The sequence below is a fragment of the Cebidichthys violaceus genome, unplaced genomic scaffold (assembly GCF_023349555.1).
Source record: "Cebidichthys violaceus isolate CVI_PGR_0920_01 unplaced genomic scaffold, fCebVio1.0.p SCAF_54, whole genome shotgun sequence".
Lineage (NCBI taxonomy): Eukaryota > Metazoa > Chordata > Actinopteri > Perciformes > Stichaeidae > Cebidichthys > Cebidichthys violaceus.
Genome location: NW_027176750.1, coordinates 591,937 through 613,823, shown reverse-complemented (window position 1 = coordinate 613,823; position 21,887 = coordinate 591,937). Strand labels below are relative to the sequence as shown.

Below are 21,887 nucleotides of genomic sequence, written 5' to 3'. Positions count from 1 at the left end.
ATAAAAAATAAAAAATAGGATCATTCTTATAGTTTTTTTTTAATATAGGAGAGTTTTGTAGCATTTGCTCCTTATTAGCAGTTTTATATTAAATTATATTTATTAAATAAAATCCTGATTTTCTTTCTGCATAAGTAACATTTAGTTGTGTACTTTTATTTCAGAATGTCTGTCTTTAGAGGCCTTTAATGTGTCTTACTAATAAAAGATAAATAACTAGATCTTGTGATGGGATCACACCAGCCACGACGCCAGGGGAGTAATGTGGGCGGCCAATGGACCCTTCCCCACTTCGTAACCCCCTTTACTTTCAGTAACGTTGCTCGGACCACAACCATCTTCAAACTCAACCTTCATTTCGATCTCAACTACACACCTGTAAAGTCTGAGGACTGCATCTTGCACGGTTCTGATGCTATCGCAGTGACAAAATCTGTCCACAGACAGAAAGAGACAGACTCGCTTGTCAAAGAAGTCAACTCCTCCTCTGTGGAAGCTTCCGCTACAGTAACATCAGGACCGCGTTTTGACACGCAATAGTGGAATTGTGGTTTTTTTTTAAAAATTGCTGATCGAGGACTTGATGTCTTTTCATTCTCCTGTCACTCTCACTGTAAGTCTGGATCACAGCATTGGCGAAGTGACTAAAATGCAAATGTAATTACTACCTCAGTCGTCTGCAGATTTTTCCCCATCAGCTCCAGTTTGTGGGAGGAGAAGAAGGAGCAGCCGCAGTGCAGCAGACAAACTGAAGTCAGGACTGATGTTTGTGTTCCAGGAATTACAGCTGGAAATCATTAAAACATGCAGCTGTTTTCATTTAACCAGCTCTTTAATCCCTTTTTGGTTTTAGCGGTTTACACATATTAGCTACAAAGGAGAGATGAGGATGACAAAAGGAAGTTTTAGAAATAAAAACACCTCGTTTCCGTCACTTATTTCCGATTTCTTTCCTCCATGTATCCATAATTAGAGGTCTTACAATAAACCATAATGCCTACAATCCAGATTTGGTTCTTTTTTGACTTACAAGTTAACAAATGAGAACTGTTAGAGAGCTAACATCATGCAAACATGTCAATCACACTCTTTGTATCTGTGGAACATATGCTTGTGTTCTCAGGTGGAACCGTGAAGTCTGTCCATCTTAGACTGTGGACCCTTATTGGGTCCAGAAACGTATCAAAATCGATGCAGCAGAACCACAAACGCCATCTTTGTAATTCCACACATTCTTCATTCCTGTCAAAAACCGGTGCCAACAATACCCACAATGCAACTGCTGATAGTTGGACGGTAGATTGTGGTGTGAAATTGTAGTAGAAAATGAGCAGCGGGCAAACGAGGTCTGGTAAACTCACTTCTTTCTCACTCCACAACTCATATAATATAGATTTTACTTTTCAAACTTGTCGTCTTCAGACCCACCTGACGCTGACTCAAGTGACATCACTCGAGGATATTCATCAGAGTTCACACCGCTCCCTCAGGAGACACTAAAGGCTTTATAGTACGTTTAAAACAGAGCAGCTCTGGACTACTTCCAGCGAGTCATGGTCTGTGATTATCAAAACCAGAGCAATACACTGAACCTTTTTTTTTTTTTCGAGCCTGAAACTAGAAACCAGAACTCCTCTCCATCCTTTTCGGAGCGTAATGGGTTCCAACTGTAACGGCACCGGCTGTGGTGCCAGTAGTGATGAAAAGGCCACTGCATCAGACTGGACCACAGTGACACTTCCAACCCTGCTCTCTGGGTCTGTTCACGCTCCGTGTGTTGTTGTTCATGGAAGGTTTATTTTTACTGTCTCTAAAACTCACTGATTAACATGTACATCTTCTCTTTAATGTGTACAAGAGGTGGAAGAAGTATTGTACTAAAGTACAAATCTGAGGTACCTGTACTCGTACTTAAGTATTTCCCTTTCATGCCACTTTCTTTACTTCACTACATTTATCCGACAGCTTTAGTTACGGTGAGATTTGTACACAGAAAACATAAGATTTTATGAAATACTATATTTTGTTATAAATTAAACTTTCCAACAGTTTATACAAGTACAGCTGAAACGATCGGTCCATTCATCATAATTATTTATTATTTAAAAACATTTCATGGTTCCAGTTTTGCTCCTAGGTCTTTTAATAATGTTTATAATTATAATATATTAGTCATAACTGAGGTTTTCTCCATATTCTCACTATTTTTACAAACCGAACAATCAATCGATCGATTGAGAAAATAATCAGCAGATTAATCTATAACCGCAAATAATGATTTGTTAATAATTAACAATGAGCTCAACCTACAACAGTAAGCTCTAACATTAATGGATGAGTAAATTCATCTAATGATATAATATATAATATTATAACAGTGATTATACTTACATACTTTTACTGAAGGAACATTTTCAATGCAGGACTTTGAACAGAATATGTGTACAGTGTGGTATTAGTACTTTTACTTAAGTAGAGGACCTGAATACTTCACTATTGTCGTGTACACATACAGAAATGTGTGATTATAGGAGACGTTCATCTTCTGTACGTTTGTAGTGTTTAGTGATTTCATGGTGTAACACACTGACCTCCGGATAACCTTTCAAACCTGTAGAGAGTCTTTGATACTAAAAAATATAGACCGTCTTCATAGACAGCGGTCAAAGCTGCTGTATGAAGCATGTCAAACAACCACCTTACATCACAGTTTGATGTAACAGGAACTGTCTATTTGTGCAGAAACGTTTTTTATTAAAAGATGTACAAAAACGGTCGCAGTGACATCGAGGCGACTCACCATGCAGCACACTTCACTGTAGTAACGGCAGTGAGCCCGCAGTCAGCTGTGAGCTGTGATCATTTGGCGCAAACACAAATCTAACACTCCTATCAGAGAGCATGGCTCGGCTGAGGCTGCATCCAGCTTTTCAATTAGGGTGACACACACACACACACACACACACACACACACACACACACACACACACACGTACAGAGACACAGTACCACAGGCAGCAGCTGACTGGCCTTCTGAATAAACTGTCCAAACACGCCTGCTGCTCTGATGACTCATAGGCTGTTTAGTGTCGATGAATACACCAGGTGTGTGTGTGTGTGTGTGTGTGTGTGTGTGTGTGTGTGTGTGTGTGTCGGGATGAATGAGCGACCTCGCTGATTCATCTTCCTCCTCCACTTGCTTTAATTTGCTCTCATCAACAGAGAAAATCCCTTCTGCTGCGTCTCCTTAATCACCAGCTCGACGCGTAAAAGCAAACATTCCACGTCCACAAATATATCAAAACACAACCAACGACCCCGTCTCCTAAAAATGATCTTCATTTACAACTGACGGGCAACAGCAAGCACGCTGTGGAACAGTCTTAATGCACTTAATGAAAGAGCTCTTTAGATATAGATGCTGTATAACGCTGACGAATCAGTTTGACTCCAGACAAAATGTTTGTGTAAAGTGGGTTTACTTCCTGAACGAGACAGGCAATCTGATGCAAAACCAAAACCAGCAACTAAAAGAGGAGAAAAGGCTCCACAGAGCTGCAGAGATGGTGATTATTCTCTGTTAGTTCAACACACGGACTGTATTAAAGATGGACGACATGACAGCTGCCAAAAAGTGAAGCCAAAAACATCTCAATCTCACTCTGCTGGCTGGCTGGCTGCTATACAGGTTATAAGTCCCGCCCCCTCCATGCTAGCGGATGGGACATGAGCCAAAAAAAACCCCGTCAAATTAATTTTTCCAAAGATGCTTTCTGCCATTTCAGGTGGTTCCGATTACACTGATGTTTGTCCAAGAGTTCATTTTTCTGATAAGTATGGTTTTTAAGTTGTTGTTTTTTTGATGCAATAAAAAAAGACATCATTTGCTGCTCTGAGCGAAGAACTTGCGACGCCGGAGGCTTATATAGAGTCTGTGTAACAGAACATGTGTGTATATATTTCATAAAGACAGTGTGGTTAGCTGTCGCGCCTTTTTAGCCAAACAGCTATCGTGGTGCTAACGTAGCAGCTAGGTGGCTAACAAGCTGTGGCCGTGCTTGGTTCCGGCGGTTGGTCAAAATCGTCAAAATCTCAACATGGCTCCTGTATCTTTTGGTATGTTCTGGTTTGAAAGTGGGAGGAAGTTGAGACGCTTCGTCCATCTTCAATATAAAATAATCTGTTCAACGCTATGAGAGACACCTGTCACAGTCCGTCCTGACCGTGGAAACAGACTCTCCGTTATATAATTGCCAGATAATCCCAGATTAAAGGTTTTGGGTGTTTGTCGAACAAATGTTCAATTGGCTCACTCAGATCCACAAACTGTGTTCTGGCCTTTAAAGGGGTTCTCCGGGATCTTTGGAAACGTGGTCCCTCTATGCAATGTTTTCTTCTCTGTGTGAAGTTTTGTGAAGTTCGCGATCCTATCTTTACAGAAAACTATAATATCTATAATCATATCGCTGTGGGGAGATATTGCACAGACTGGCACCAAATGTGCAATTCAATTTTCTCCTCTGAACTTTGCTTTGTTCTTTTCCACCTGCTCGGTTTATTCATTTAAGACGAGAACGACGCCGTTCATCACCTGAAACTGCATCTGGTTCCTCTAACAAGGTCCCAGCTGAGCAGCTCGTTAGGAGTTCATCTCAGGTCTCATTGTTCCATTAGATTCAGATTCGTCATGAGATTATTCATCAGTTATCATTTTATATGTTGTTATACACAGACTGGGGTGTGTCATGAGTAAAAATAAGAAATATCTGTGTTTACTGTGTTGCCTTCAAGTCACGTGGGGCCTCTCAGAACTACGAGTAGAAAATGCACGGATGAAGAAACAAAGAGGGAAACATTAAAGATTCAGATTTAAAATGTGTCTTCACTTTTAGCTCATGAGTTTCTATTTGGATCAGTTTTATGACTTAACGTAAAAGTTGCATAACAAGTTGGGTATGTAAGTATGTATTCATATGTAGGCTATTAAAACCATTTCATATCACAAATTAACGTGAACTTTTTTGATATTTTCCATGTGGAATGTTAGACGTCACATGGAAATAATCAATTTCACATGTACAATATAACACATGATATATTATATGTTTTCTTTTGACATTTCACATGTGAATGATTTTACATTTCACATTTTTGTTATTTTTACCTAGTAAACATTCATATATGTGTACTGAGTGATTGCGTCTCCATTTGAATAGATTGTCCAAAGTAAACAAAATATTCAACTAAATGTGCCTTTAAAAAATACCCACATGGGCATTTTGTCATTTGTCAGTGACTTCAAAAACATCACAAATCCCTGCAACAAAAAATATAAATTGACTGTTTTTTGATTTGACACCGCTATAATTAAGTTTTGGTTGGGTTGAGGCAATTAAGACTAGGTTAAGGTTGAGCTTAATATGGCAAAGATCACAGTAATAAGAGAAAACGTCTTTTCTCAGAGGGTTTTCGGTGCTGCAACACTCAAAAGTAATCAATTGTACGAGCACGCACAAAACCTGCCTTTTCAGAAAAATGCAAACGTGAGTATTTTTATGTGTTTGAACAAGAGCGGCTGTAGAGCGGCTGACGTTCTGCAGAAGGCTCACTGATGTAAGCGTCTTACATGTTGTATGACAGACGAGGCTCGTGGAGAACAAGAGAAATCGGCTTCCATCATCTGCTCCTGAGCTCCTTCTGCACCGCTGACAGACGAACTGAGACAAGCACTGCCTGCTGGTCTGAATGGAAACATCTTAAATATCAAGATTTCCATCGTTACATAAATCCACTTACTTACACCGGTCATCTCAATACAACCCACAAGTAAATCACCACCCAAAACCTTAAAAAGCTGTTTTCTGGCACAGCAAAGAGCTGTTTGTGTTTAGATTTTAGCTTCTGTCAAACAGAACCGTGTGGGAGGAATAAACCCCCGCCAGGATTTCTAAGAAACATCTCCACACAAAAGACAAAGAGAACAACGTCCAGATGAGTAAGAGAAGTTAGAAGAGTCGCCGTGAGACAAAATCTAACGGTATTCAGAGCAGGAAGGTGAAACAGTCATGACTGAAGATTTCATTCAGCAGAGTTTGTCCCTCCAGTCAAGTCCACCGTGTTGCTGTATGAAACATTTAGGCGTCCTCTTACAGCCCACATACAACTAACCACAAATACTCACCAGCTATAACATTACTTAGATGAGCGTCACATGAAAATGGAACACAAAGACGGATTTTTTTGTACTAAAATGACAACGTTTGGAAGATGCACACTCTGTTGAAGGATCATGTAAAAATACCCCAAAAAATACAAACAACTGTAGAAATGTGGAGGAAAGAGGAAAAATAAGTTAAGGATTTGTAAAATGCTAGTTTCTCAAATGATACCGCAATCAAAATGTTAAAACTAAAAGTAGTATTTGGTGCATAACGGTCACAATAAACAGCTTAGAAAAGAGCAGAAGTCAAGAAATGTATAATTTAAAAAAAATACATCAAATAGCATGGTTTTAAAATGAAAAGAGCTGCACCGCGTTTTACTCTGAAGAGGATGAAGGTGTATCAGTATTGACCTAATGAACTACTGTTGGCTCATTTTACAACATCATTGACGAGCGGTTGTTGATTTCATCAGTTTCAGAGTCCCTTTAAGACGTTATTGTTTGTATGCACTTGTTTTCTGTGATTGCGCTGCAGCTCCACTCACCACAATCAGACGTCTGAACAACTGCAAGTCAAATTCTATGATATTGGAACTTGACATATTCCTGCTCCCCAGAGGATGAACAGATACAAGAGTCTAAAAACGGCCGAAAACGTAGATCCTTGATGAATTATAGTAAATAGTGGCAGCGAAATTAAACTACACAAAACTAAACCATTACGTTACAAACTCTCTCCCAGCTCGTGCAGCATAACTAAGTTTTGGGTATCCAGTCATCACTGCTTCCCAAACACGAGCATATTTACTAAAACCTTACCGTTTAAATCACTTACGGTATTACCTCCCACGCTTGCGCATGCGCGGTGCGAGTCCGTCCATGTTTCTATATACATGCCTATATCCCGTGTTATAAACCGACTTTTACAGATCCAGGTGCGGCAGCAGCAGTCTTACCTGATGATGTCATCGTTGTGTCCCAGGTAAAACCTCTGGCTGTGCTCTCGAGTGTTGTAAACCACGCCCACCCCGGCCACGAAGTACACCACCTCCTTCCCGGCGGTGTAGTACAGGTTATTCCGGCACTGGTGGCCCCGGTACCCGTAGACCCAGTCCAGTCTGAGCCGGCAGCCCGGGGCGCTCCGGTCCGACATCCTCGCTCATCTGACGGACACCGCTGCTGCTGCTGCTGCTGGTGGTTCACTCCGACCTCTTCCTCTGGTTTAAGATCCTCCAGACCACAGCAGAAGATGTGTTATCGAAGTTGCAAAATTCTATATAGATATATATAATGTGCACACATTATCAGTATCAATATAAAGTTCCTCCATGCAGGTATATTGTCCATCTGATGCTTAATAATCAGTTTACAATCACATCTATTCATGTAATGGTATTTTAACTCTGTATTAAGCTATATAATATTCTGTATGGTGAAATGAAATAACTTTAATCCTAACTTTTACAGTTGTGGCTCCTCACACAATATTCTTAATGTGATGGTAAATAGTGAGTTTACACATAGACACATAGTTCTTGTGTGTATCTGGTGGTGTTTTAGAGTTATTTCAGTACTCACGGGTCATTTTCCACCTCTGATCAGATCTCTGTGTGTCCATAGTTCTGCATCCGGCAGCAGGTGAATTAAATAGCTCAGAAAAAAATCCGGCAGCTCAGAGCTCTTTACTCTCAATCAGTCATCATCATCATCATCATCATCATCATCATCTTCATCCTCAGGTGTGCTGCTGAATGAATAGTCCCGCAGAGAGCTTCTGATGCACTTAATAGGATTTTTTTTTTTGTGATCTCCTGTGGTTTGAGTGCAATTTCCTTCAATATTTCTAGAGGGACTAACAGTGTTGTTATTGTGCTATAAATTATACACCGTGACGTTAAAACGACCCCATCATGACTTATGGTATTTAATAGCTACAGTTGAGTAATGAGGCGAACTTTGTTGTGTTTAATACTGTCGTTTTTAGCGTTTTATTTTACTTTTCAAAAGGAAATAAAAGAACGAAGAGACGGAAATAGAGAACATATCCGAACGGGTTTGGGAAGTTATGTCCGAGAAAAAAATAAACGGAGACAAAAAAAAAAAACAGCACAACTGATGGAGGATTCTGCTCCTGGAAAATATAATCCCTCCTCACACTAATCCTCGACCTCAGTACCAGCCATGGTTACTACAGCACGGGTTTGTTTTTTATTATTACTCCTGTATCCCCAGGTTGTTCACATCATCCCTCTGCAGATTAACGCGCAGCGCGGAAGGTGGAGGAGGTTTCGCTGGAGGAGAAAACGTGCGGAGGCTCACAAACCCATTCACAAATCTGTGCGCGAGTAAAAAAAAAAAAAAAAAATCCACCAGAGTCAGGAGGAGGAGGACAGGGTGTGTAGCCTCATAATCTCCAAAAAATTAAAAGAAGCGGATTATTTCCACTGTGAAATGACCGGGCCGTTCCGGAGAGAGACGAAGAGAAGAGAGGCTGAAATGACGGGTTGAATCACCGCAGGTGAGACAACTTCAGCGAGCAGAGGAGGGGAGAAGACCCGGGTTCACATCGCAGCATCCCGGCCGGATGAGCGGAGAGGAAAGTCCTGATTCCCTGCAGGAGGAAAGCATCCTCCCGCTGCAAGCTGAGTCCCTCCACCCACAGACATAAAGACAGACAGACACACAGACAGGGAGGTGAACAGACAGACAGACTCAGCTGATCAGTGAACCGGACTCCAGACGCCTGGTGGAGACCCTCCCAGACCGCCGAGTCTCATCTCAGTGGTGTTTTCTCGCTCGTTTTTCGGACTGACGAAGAGAAGCATCAAGTTAACACAGAGCAGGTTATTACAGCGCGTTTCCGGTCTCTAAACATACAAAATAAAAGACATTTGTGTGGGGCATTTGTGTGGGGCATTTAGTGCTGCACAAGAAAATAGACTATATAGACATTTTAAGTGGCGTTGTACTCCACTAAATAATATGACAAATTAAAAATAAAAAAATAATACAGGACTTATGGATTTTACGTTGTTGTTGTCCGTTGGTACTTTTATTTTGTTAAATGTTTTGAGTACCCCCCCCCACTGAGAGTGTGTGTTAGTTTCTCAACATTATTAAATTCGTTTTGAGCTCATTATTAATATTATTGTAACACGTACCAGTCGGCTGTAAAATTCCGGATTTGAATTTGAAGGTTAAATCTCTACACTTCCGGTCTTATTGTGGGGGATTTGTCACGCGCTTGTCGCAGCTCGGACTCGGGAGGTAACCATGACGCACAGAGAGAAAACACCCGGCTCCGCTGGAGAAGACGCACGGCCGCAAAGGATGCTGGGACTTTGCGTTTTTTCAGCTAATCGTCGTTTCTTATCAGTGAGGATTAAAAAACTACAAATACCAGCAGCAGTGATGGAGGCGCTGTCTGTGGTGCTGAACGGGGAGAGAAACTGTTGGAGAGAAAGTTCATTTTAGTTACATAAAACATTTAATTTAAGTAAATGCTTTGTTGCATTAAAAACGCAAACAGCAACATTAAAATACACAGAAAATAATATAATAATAATAAATAAAATACAATACAAATGTAAGAAAAGAATCAAAGGAGCAAACAAACCAAAGGAAACAATTAAAGCAATAAAAAGGTAAATAAAAAACATGTTATATGTTGTTAGAGATGTAGCTGTGGGCCTCAGACCCTCAAGGGGGGGCAGAGAATATAACTACATAAAATAAGAGCTAAAATATAGCTGCAAGCGGCATCCAAAAACATTGTATTGACACATATATATTATACAATTTCTACATCACATAATCTGCACCTTAATCCTTAACACACTGTCTCTGATATTTTACTGTTTACATTTCCGGCATTGTGTAACCTTTGATTTATGCATCATATTGATGATCTTAAATGTTTTGTTACATTCGCTCTCTATATGTGCACTCTTTCCTTCTTTGCATTGCAACTGCTGCACAACATTTGAGAATGTTTTGGTGCATCCTAGAGAAATGCAAAGATGTGATATTTTCAGGAAAAACTACATCCGTCTTCCTTTTTTTCTGACAAGCCAACCAAACATCAGAAATCACAAAATATGAATTTAGTTCTCGTCTCGGAGACATCGCTGATACGGCTAAAAACGCTCAAATGATTAGTTTCTATGACCTACATTGCAAAAACATTTGTAACGGGCTTCTACTCTGCAACACTGGTGACTGAAGGAAGATCAGATGAGTTTCATTAAAATAGACCACCAGGACTGTGTGGGCTGAGTCAGACTCATTTGTTTTTATGTTTACCTCAGATGTAATAATTGTACCCAAAAGAGCGACAAACCTTTAAGACTCACTGAGTGGATTCAATAATAGGAACTCTGAGCAACACAATAAGATCAGCTCCATCATAGCAAATGTTACATGACTCCATTGGGAATGGACAGGAATGCTGTGAGATGATGCGCCTAAGACAAGTGGAAAAATCTCACATTTGGATTGGTTGAGTAGTAAAACAATTTTAAAAAGATTTGCACCAGAATCCAGGAAAACCTGGGGGATAAAGTCGTGATGTTCTGGAGAAGAGTCGTGTGACATTTCTCTGGATTTGTATGAATGCGGAGTGTGAATAAAGTTTGACTCAAATGTTTCTCTTAGTAGATTTTTGTGGAGCTCAAATAATTTACTGAACCTCATCTGAGATCCTCTGGTCCTGTTGCACCATCTTGAGGCCAAAGCATCAAAATACACTGAACTGTAAACAGATCACAGTTATTTAAGGCTTCAAATAAAGTTGTTAACCTGGATCTGGTTGAAGATGAGGGGGTCTGAGTCCCCCGGCTGCTTCTGATCCTCCACGGTCAATCTTCATCAACCTCTGTTTCCATCTGTTGAGCCGAGGTTTCTCTTCACTCTCGGTCTCCTCCAGTCCTTGGAGCTTGAGGTGCGGGCCCCACTGTGGGTAGCTGTGGCTTTACTGTGGGCCGGGGCAAACCTCCAAGAGGCCCTTTGTGGGTTGAACTGTGATTCCAGTTTGGCCACAATGTCAAAATCAGTCAATCAGTGTTGATAACGTATGATATAGTATAAGCAGAAATATAACAAAATAGAAAGTAGAATATGATATAGTATAGTATATACAGTATAATAATCATAATATAAGTTTATATAATAGATAGTATAATCTAGTGCAGGGGTTCTTAACCTTTATGACCTCTGGGCACAACTTTTCAAGTACAAAGTGGCCCAGGGCCCATTCAAATATTCACACTGTATTGGTTTAACGAATCGATCTCACTCTTGGTTTGATTTGTATTCAATAACTAAATTAAATTCACTTACAGTTTAACAAGCAAAACCCTTGTCAAATAAATGACATGATACAATGTGATCATCACATTTATTTATCATGTGTATGTTAACCTGCATACAAATACAACAAGACACCCAACAGGCTAACAATTCATGGAACAAATCAAGATAATACAAGAACAAATTTAAAGGCTCAAGTCAGGCTTATTAATAACTAATTAACTAACTAACAAAAATAACTAATAATTAGATTTTACTACAGAAAAAGCGGAGGGACTTAAAAAAAACTGGAAAAAAAAATGGAAATTTGTTAAATAAATAATATGTGGGAGTAAATTACATTCAAAATAATAACTTTCAAATTAAATAAACTGTAAATAGAATTTAAATAAAGTGGCACCACTTTTGTCTTCAACGATTAACATTTTTAATCGTGATTAATCGCATGATTTTCTGCGATTAAACGCATTGTTATGGCCAATGTTCCATAATGAATTCAAAAGCAGTGTATTGTGCACTTTTATTTTAAAAGTACTGCTATATGAACAAAAGTGCAATAAAATTTGGTTTGCACACTTTAAACAAATCAGGTTCTTTTTAACAGCAGTATTCCCTTTACACAGTAGCAGTTAAAATACAGTTAAAATGATTCTGATCATACACATTCAGCCGGTGTTCACAACTTTATTTTCATGTGTGTAATAGATGCAATTTGAAATATACACCTTGAAAACTGCAAACCTATCTGTCATGGTTTTTTATGTTTGTTAAATTATCAGTAGGGTAACTAAATGATATGCTTATGATACATATTCCAAACAAAACAACTTTAAAAAAAATCTAAACAAATCATTTAAATGAATCATTTCTTTTTTGCTTTTTTTGGTCAGACACATATGCAACGCTGAGTACCTTGTACTATGTGTGGTATTTGTTACAAATGTACGTTGGTACATAGAGGGTGATAAGAAGCTGTACCTGGAGGGACTTAGGACCCAGGGGAATGTAGGTGAAGCATGGAACGTGGAGGGAGTCTGTACCGGGGCAGTAACGTGCATGTGAAGTTATGATAATAAAGAGTTAAGAGCGGTTTGTTCTCACGTGCTTGTATGTTTATTTAAAAACACAATAATATGTATTTTGATATTGTCACGTTTGATCCTGTAACGAGACTTGTCACCCGGGGGGGGGGGGGGGGGGGGGGGCAGGCTCGCTGCCCGGTTCTTGTGTTAAAAATGTCCGCTTGGTAATAATAAAAAAACTGCATCAATGTGCGATAAAATAATTGTCGGCGTTACTTAATTAATGCGATAATAACGCGTTAACTTGCCCAGCCCTATTTGAAATACTTCTCCATAACTTTCGCTACAGGCTAGCGGCTAGCTGAGTGTCTTCTTCTGCTTATTGGAGCTTGTTAAACAACTGACTGACGCATTACCGCCACCACGTGGTGGGAAGCTATGTTGTAACTGGGCGTCTCATGGATAACAGTAATATCTCTGGTGTCTTCAATTGATAACCTATGCGGTCCCGCGGCCCACAGGTGCAAAACTGAACGTTTTCTGCGGCCCTCTAGGTGGCGCTCGCGGCCCAATCGTGGGCCTTTAAATCTGTGTGTATGTAAAACATATCAACATCAGTGATTGTCCCTGAATGTATACATCAAAATGTATTTTTACACATTAAAATATTAAACATGACAGTATTACAACTTAGCATTTTCAACAACAACAATTTACAAGCATGACATGACATCATTTTTATGAATATATTTTTAAGAGATTATTTAAATAATAAATAATCTCTTAATTCAAACAGACACATTCAATTCAATTCAATTCAATTTATTTTTGTATAGCCCAAAATCACAAATTTGTCTCTTTGGGCTTTATAATCTGTGCTGGAACCCCCACACCGGAACAGGAAAAACTCCCCCAAAAAAACCCTTTCACAGGGAGAAAAGAGGAAGAAACTTTAGGGTAGGGTTGTGTGTTAATTTGTTATTGTATCTTTGTGAGGACTAGTTTGAGTTTTACACCTTAAAAGTGAAATCACTTCACTTCTCAAGTGTTATTATGTGGCTGTCAGCTATTGTGAGCGGCGTTGCGCAGGATACGTGGCGTTCACACAGGACTATTAGAGCACCAGCGTTCTGAGTGTTGTGTTATTATAAAGTCAGATACTTTCTGTGTCGAATTCATTCAATGTGTCCGTCAAACCAGAGACCACAAAGATCTGCCATTTTCTTCAGTCCGTTAAGATGTATAAGTGATTAATATCAAATCACAGTTTGATTTCAAATCCATCCCTTTTCTGTTTCTGACATTTATCTCATTTATTCCATTTTCAATTTTATTTGTCCAGCCGAAAATCACAAATTAGCCTCGGTGGGCTTTAAAATCTTCCGTCCTTGGAGGCTCGCGTCGGAAAAAGAAAAACTCCAAAAAACGAATTCTTAAGCAGAGAAAAAAAGAGGACAAAAACCTTCTGCATGAAAGGAACTTAAAAAATGGCAAGGAAATGAAATAATGAGTCGACTTCTGATCATCCATAACACTTTGTTATTAAAGATTCTGTCTGTCAAAATTCATCATTCATTCATCTTTGTCCGCTTATCCGGGATCGGGTCGCGGGGGCAACAGCTCAAGCAGGGGACCCCAAACTTCCCTTTCCTGGGCCACATCAGCCAGCTCTGACTGGGGGATCCTGAGGCGCTCCCAGGCCAGTTTGGAGATATAGTCCCTCCACCTGGTCCTGGGCCTCCCTCGGGGTCTCCTCCCAGCCGGTCGTGCCTGGAACACCTCCCTAGGGAGGCGCCCAGGTGGTATCCTCACCAGATGCCCGAACCACCTCAACTGGCTCCGTTCCACGCAAAGAAGCAGCGGCTCTACTCCGAGTCCCTCACGGATGACCGAACTTCTCACCCTATCTCTAAGGGAGATGCCAGCCACCCTCCTGAGGAAACCCATTTCAGCCGCTTGTACCCGCGATCTAATTCTTTCGGTCATGACCCAGTCCACATGACCATAGGTGAGGGTAGGAACGAAGATTGCCCGGTAGATAGAGAGCTTTGCCTTGCGGCTCAGCTCTCTTTTCATCACAACGGTGCGGTAAAGCGACTGCAATACCGCCCCAGCTGCTCCGATTCTCCAGCCAATCTCACGTTCCATTGTTCCCTCACTCGCGAACAAGACCCCGAGGTACTTGAACTCCTTCACTTGGGGTAAGGACTCATTCCCTACCCGGAGTGGGCAATCCACCGGTTTCCTGCTGAGAACCATGGCCTCAGATTTAGAGGTGCTGATCCTCATCCCAACCGCTTCACACTCGGCTGCGAACCGATCCAGTGAGTGCTGGAGAGGTCACAGCCCGATGAAGACATCAGGACCACATCATCTGCAAAAAGCAGCGATGCAATCCTCAGCCCACCGAACTGTAAACACTCCTCCCCACGACTACGCCTCGATATCCTGTCCATGAATACCACAAACAGGATTGGTGACAAAGCGCAGCCCTGGCAGAGGCCAACCCTCACCGGAAATGAGTCCGACTTACTACCGAGAACCCGGACACAGCTCTCGCTTTGGGCATACAGGGATTGGATGGCCCCCAGAAGTGGCCCCCTCACCCCATACTCCCGCAGCACCTCCCACAGTATCTCCCGGGGGACCCGGTCATACGCCTTCTCCAGGTCCACAAAACACATGTAGACCGGATGGGCGTATTCCCAAGCCCCCTCCAGGATCCTTGCGAGAGTGAAGAGCTGGTCTGTTGTTCCACGGCCAGGACGGAATCCGCATTGTTCCTCTTCAATCCGAGGTTTGACTATCGGCCAAACCCTCCTTTCCAGCACCTTGGAGTAGACTTTACCAGGGAGGCTGAGTAGTGTGGTACCTCGGTAATTGGCACACACTCTCTGGTCCCCCTTTTTGAACAGGGGAACCACCACCCCGGTCTGCCACTCCCTAGGCACCGTCCCAGACCTCCACACAATGTTGAAGAGACATGTCATCCAAGACAGTCCCTCCACACCCAGTGCCTTCAGCATTTCTGGACGGATCTCATCAATCCCAGGGGCTTTGCCACTGTGGAGTTGTTTGACTACCTCAGTGACTTCCCCCAGGGAAATTGATGATGCTCCCGCATCAGCCTCCAGCTCTGCCTCTACAATAGAGGGCGTATTAGTCAGATTCAGGAGTTCCTCAAAGTGCTCCTTCCACCGCCCGATTACCCCCTCAGTTGAAGTCAACAGAGTCCAATCCTTACTGTATACAGCTTGGATGTTTCCCCGTTTTCCCCTCCTGAGGTTCCGGATGGTTTTCCAGAAACACCTTGGTGCTGACCGAAAGTCCTTCTCCATGGCCACTCCGAACTCCTCCCACACCTGGTGCTTTGCCTCCTTCACGGCAGCAGCTGTAGCCCTTCGGGTCTGTCGGTACCTTGCAACTGCCTCAGGAGTCCTCCGGGATAACATATCCCGGAAGGCCTCTTTCTTCAGTCGGACGGCTTCCCTGACCACCGGTGTCCACCACGGTGTTCGAGGGTTACTGCCCCTTGAGGCACCTAAGACCTTGAGACCACAGCTCACCGCCGTAGCTTTGGCAATAGAAGTTTTGAACATCGTCCATTCCTGTTCGATGCCCCCAACCTCCACAGGGATGCTAGAAAAGCTCTGCCGGAGGTGTGAGTTGAAGATCTCCCGGACAGGGGCCTCCTCCAGACGTTCCCAGTTTGCCCGCACTACCCGTTTGGGCTTACCAGGTCTGTCCAGAGTTTTCCCCCACCCTTTGACCCAACTCACAACCAGATGGTGATCAGTTGACAGCTCCGCCCCTCTCTTCACCCGAGTGTCCAAAACATACGGCCTCAGATCCGATGATATATTTTGAGAACAGATGTCAAAATCTGTTCTCAAAATATTTAATTGAATTCTGTTGCTCTGTTACTGTGTGCCGACGTTCTTCAGTCTGCAACTTAAGAACATGTGTACACACACACACACACACACACACAGGGATTTGTGTGAGCTGGATTTGCATCTCATCTCATCTCTCATCTCATCTTCAACCGCTTATCCGGGATCGGGTCGCGGGGGCAACAGCTCCAGCAGGGGACCCCAAACTTCCCTTTCCTGGGCCATATCAGCCAGCTCTGACTGGGGGATCCCGAGGCGCTCCCAGGCCAGTTTGGAGATATAGTCCCTCCACCTGGTCCTGGGCCTCCCTCGGGGTCTCCTCCCAGCCGGTCGTGCCTGGAACACCTCCCTAGGGAGGCGCTCAGGTGGCATCCTTACCAGATGCCCGAACCACCTCAACTGGCTCCGTTCCACGCAAAGGAGCAGCGGCTCTACTCCGAGTCCCTCACGGATGACCGGACTTCTCACCCTATTTCTAAGGGAGATGCCAGCCACCCTCCTGAGGAAACCCATTTCGGCCGCTTGTACCCGCGATCTAATTCTTTCGGTCATGACCCAGTCCACACCATGAGGGTAGGAACGAAGATTGCCCGGTAGATAGAGAGCTTTGCCTTGCGGCTCAGCTCTCTTTTCGTCACAATGGTGCGGTAGAGCGACTGCAATACCGCCCCAGCTGCTCCGATTCTCCGGCCAATCTCACGTTCCATTGTTCCCTCACTCGCGAACAAGACCCCGAGGTACATGAATTCCTTCACTTGGGGTAAGACACTCATTCCCTGAAGAAACACACAAATGATAAATAATCTCTTAATTCAAACAGACAGATTCAATTCAATTAAATTAAATTAAATTCAATTAAATTTAGTTTTGTATAACCCAAAATCACTTTGGGCTTTTAAAATCTGTGCTGGAACCCCCACACCGGAAAAGGAAAAACTCCCTCAAAAAAACCCTTTTACAGGGAGAAAAGAGGAAGAAACCTTAGGGTAGGGTTGTGTATTAATTTGTTATTGTATCTTTGTGAGGACTAGTTTGAGTTTTACACCTTAAAAGTGAAATCACTTCACTTCTCTAGTGTAGAATCTAGTCTTAACCTTCAGCATGGAATAGGGAGCCGAGCATTAGAAGAGTTTGTACCAATTTTTCTTCTTTGTGTGCATTATTTAGGCTTGGGGCGTAGGAATAGGGATGGGTGAGACTTAGTTATTGTATCTCTGTAAAGACTAGTTTGAGTTTTACACCTTAAAAGTGAAATCACTTCACTTCTCTAGTGTAGAATCTAGTCTTAACCTTCAGCATGGAATAGGGAGCCGGGCATTAGAAGAGTTTATACCAATTTTTCTTCTTTGTGTGCATTATTTAGGGTTGGGGCGTAGGGATAGGGATGGGTGAGACTTAGTTATTGTATCTCTGTAAAGACTAGTTTGAGTTTTACACCTTAAAAGTGAAATCACTTCACTTCTCTAGTGTAGAATCTAGTCTTAACCTTCAGCATGGAATAGGGAGCCGGGCATTAGAAGAGTTTGTACCAATTTTTCTTCTTTGTGTGCATTATTTGGGGTTGGGGCGTAGAGATAGGGATGGGTGAGACTTAGTTATTGTATCTTTGTAAAGACTAGTTTGAGTTTTACACCTTAAAAGTGAAATCACTTCACTTCTCAAGTGTAGAATCTAGTCTTTACCCTTTTACACCTTAAAAGTGAAATCACTTCACTTCTCTAGTGTATAATCTAGTCTTAACCCTTTTACACCAAGTGAAATCACTTCACTTCTCAAGTGGAGAATCAAGTCTTAACCCTTTTTATACCTTAAAAGTGAAATCACTTCACTTCTCAAGTGTAGAATTAAGTCTTAATCCTCAGCACTGAAACACGGAAACAGGCGTTTGAAGAGTTTGTGGTACCATTTCTTCTTCTTCTTCTGCTTGTTGATGATCTGGCTCAGAAGATCTTTTTCTGTGGCCTCGAGGGAAGACTTCTCCTGCTGCCAAAGCAGACGCTCCGTTTCTAACAGATCTTCTGTCTTTTTCTGGTCTGCTTTGATCCTGTTTATCTCCACTCTCTGTTCCTCCAGCTGGGCTTGGGACGTCTGGTCCCTTTCGAACATTTGCGTAGCTTCCTCCTCCAATGTTTGAAGAGTAGCTATGTCCTTCAGCTGGGCATGATTGAGGTCCATGCAGGTTTTTTCCAGGTGTGCCGTGAGGGACGACTGTTCCTCAAAACGGAGACGCTCCCTTTCTAACAGATTTTCGGTCTGTTTCAGGGCTGCTTTGATCCTGTTTGTCTCCGCTCTCTCTTCCTCGAGCTGGGCTTGGGACGTCTGGTCCCTTTCGAACATCTGAGCAGTATGGAGCTTTTCATCCTCCATCTTTTGCTGTTCAAGTTCAGCCAAACAGGAGTCTCTGATCAACTCCAGGGAGGCTTTCTCCTGCTCCCACTGGTTACGTGCAGCTGCATGCTTCTTATCATGCTTTTTCTGCTTCTTCAGGTCGCTCAAGCTGTCTTTCTGCCACTGGCCCCGCTCAGTGTTCAGCTCCTGCTCGGTCTCCTTCAGAGCAGTCTCGACCTTTTGAGTCTTCCTTGTCTTCTTTCCAACAAGCTCCATGGTCTCCTTCAGCAGGGAGGCTTTCAGCTGGTCTTGTTCATCTGCCAACTTCTTATCCTCCTTTTTTTGCATCTCCAGCTGGGTCAATCTGGCTGTCTTAGACTGTTCACGTTCAGTGGTCAGCTCCTGCTTGGTCACCTTCAGAGCAGTGTGGAGCTCTTGATTCTCCAGCTTCTGCTTGTCAAGTTGATCCTTCAGCAAGGAGGCTTTGCTCTGCTTCCACTGGTCACGTTCAACCAAATATTTAGCCTGAGCTTGGACCAGCTTGTTTTTCAGGATGTTGAGCTCTTCCTGCTGTTCAACTTGAGCCTTACCGGGGGCTCTTGTCAACTCACTGGAGGCTCTTGCCAACACCAGGGAGGCTTTCTCCTGCTCCCACTGGACACATTCAAGTGCAAACTTCTTATTCTGCCTTGTGTACTTCTCCACGTTTTTCGACAGGGAGTTATGCAACTGGTCAAATTCAGTGTTCAGCTGCTGCTTGGTTGCCTTCAGAGTATTCTGGAGCTTTCCATTCTCCATCTTCTGCTGCTCAACTTGAGCCACATTGGAGGTGTTGGTCAACACCAGGGAGGCTTTCTCCTGGTCCCAGTGGTCACTTTCAGTGTTCAGCTGCTGTTGGGCCGCCAACAGAGTAATCTGGAGTTTTTCAATCTCCATCTTCTGCTGGTGCTGAACGGCTTCCAGATCCTCCTTGGTGGTTTGTTTAAGCTGAACCGGTGGTTCGTGATGCTCAATCGCTTCTGCACTTTTCAGTGGAGGTTCACACTTCATCGAATTCATTTCTATCTTCCTTTGCTTCACCCTTTGCTGCACCTTAAGCTGTCGTCTCTGCTTACGCATCTGCTTGTTCTCTGTACTATCCATAGTGTTCATCATGTTTGTTTGTGTTATCTCATGAAATGTATTTGCTTTTTAATCCCTTCCTATCAAAAACGTCAAAGCCAAAAACTTCAAAGCCAAAAACTTCGAAGCCAAACCTACATGTGATGTCATCGTGACATCACGGATTCTGTCCATAGAGTCCTCGATGGCATCGTTACTATGGATACCAGATTGAATGTTTATTTTGAATTTGATGATAAATCCTCTTAAAATACTGATATAAATGATTGTGTAATGTTTTCCGTTGATTCAATTGTGTTAAACTAGAATATTGAAACTGAATATTGTTTTAATTATTAACTTTAACGCCGTGAATTAGCCGTGCGCTGCCCTTGGCCAACAGACGACCCGAAAACGGAAATACGTCACCAATCCAGGAACGAAACCGTTAAGGTACATATTTGATTACACCGGGAGCGTTTCAGAAGCGGAGCGCTCGCGGGCGCTACCCGCGAAAAATCGTGAGATTCCGAGATAATCTGCGTAACAACCACGGATGTATAAAGAGAACGACAAACACATAAAAGGTTACTTTACCTGTCCGACGTTGAATCGCTGTTGATTTGGTCATATTTCCCTGTTTTTTTGAGACATTTTTAAGCTTGCATAAAAAAAATACATTTATAGCACAGATCAGTAGAGAAATATTAATATTTATGTACATGTAACAAGACAGAGAGTCATAGCTGAGCAGCAACAAGCACACTCTGGTCATGCGCTAACAAATATCCCTTATGTGGTGCAATTAGTGACTTTAGAGCGAGTCAAATGCACTTATTATTTAGTCCTTTTGTCACTATCATATTCTGACATTTTTACAGTAACTTATATTTCTGAAAAGAATACCAGCTTCTTCCCTCAGGCAGACGAAATCAGTCCCCAAGTGCTGAACCGCTTTAAGAACTCCTTTATCCCCCTGTCCATCAAAGCCCTAAATAGCAAGCTAGCCAGAGCCTAAGCCCTGTAATACAGATTTTTTTTTTTTTTATCTTAACTATATGTATTATTGTATCTGTAGACTATTAAGTGGCAACTTCAACCTAGTCAACTACTCTTGCATAATAAAGAACTTTATAGAAAATATGTGTGGTCTGTTGACCTCTGATTAACATTTTTTTGACAGGTTATCACCAAAGATGTCTTTGAAGAGGACTCTGCTCAACATGTGATGAAGAATCCTCGTCATCCATGGAAGTGCAAACACAGGAAGGCTTCACCGCTGACGATGTGTTGATCGTCGAGGGAAAAGAGGTTCTTGATGAAGGTCAAAGTGTGGCAAAGGCTTGCCTTCTGCTCATGGGCTTCATCTCTGCGCATCCAAGTGTTGTCAAGCAGTATCTGTTGTTTCAAATTAAAAGTGCTCGTTAAATGACTCGGCGTTTGTGTTCTTCAATTTCTTATTGGCAGCACTGATTTAGAAATGTTTTGTGTGGCAATGCCAACCGGATTATATAGGTTGGTATTGATGTGTCTGTCACCAGTTAACAAGTAACGGTGCTGTAGTTTAGAAGAAGCTGTTTCATGTTTTGTAGAAGCCTTGTGTTAAGACAATTTTATTGAATAAAAGTAGCCCAGCTTAAAAAAATGCAACATTCATATTTGAATAGTTGTGTAGAGTAGTAGATAAGATATATTGTGTAATTATTACTTAATATTTCTCAATATAAAAAGTAAAGAAAAGCTAGTTAAATATACATGAAACACCTAATTTGGCTTCATTGAGAAGTATTAAAAATGTAAATGAAAATAGTTTTTTTGAGGACATTTTTCTACTGGCAAACAATAAAAATTCCTACAAATTATAATTGGTTTTAATAAGTATATATATATATATATATATATATATGGTAGACTACCTACTTCATACAGACGGTCTGTATCTCTACACACAGCTTATGCATCACATCTTTGTCATATTCATAACTTTGAAGGTAACATTTGTTTCATTCATCTCTTATTTGTTCCGTGTTTTCTTTTCCTGGTGGAAGTGGGCTTCCATTGAAGACTGAAGCT

The 21,887-nt window shown here is 42.0% G+C and overlaps 2 protein-coding genes across 2 annotated transcripts in view; both read right to left on the bottom strand.

Annotated features, from left to right (window-relative positions):
- Window positions 1-8,923, bottom strand: part of LOC137888431 (echinoderm microtubule-associated protein-like 6) — a 65,863-nt gene extending 56,940 nt beyond the window's left edge. The window contains exons 1-2 of the mRNA XM_068731822.1: window positions 7,742-8,923; window positions 7,120-7,393 (exon numbers count right to left, since the gene is read on the bottom strand). Of these exons, the coding sequence (XP_068587923.1) occupies window positions 7,120-7,316 (197 nt within the window). The 5' untranslated portion in view covers window positions 7,317-7,393; window positions 7,742-8,923. The remainder of the gene's footprint in view (window positions 1-7,119; window positions 7,394-7,741) is intronic.
- A 9,313-nt stretch (window positions 8,924-18,236) lies between these two features.
- On the bottom strand, window positions 18,237-19,856 carry LOC137888445 (CAP-Gly domain-containing linker protein 1-like). The gene has a single exon (XM_068731847.1). It carries the CDS (start codon window positions 19,854-19,856, stop codon window positions 18,237-18,239), a length of 1,620 nt encoding a protein of 539 aa, XP_068587948.1.
- Between the last annotated feature and the right edge of the window lie 2,031 nt (window positions 19,857-21,887).

Coding starts and splice junctions, on each gene's coding strand:
- LOC137888445 (XM_068731847.1), bottom strand. CDS start 19,856: ATGGATAGTACAGAGAACAAGCAGATGCGTAAGCAGAGACGACAGCTT.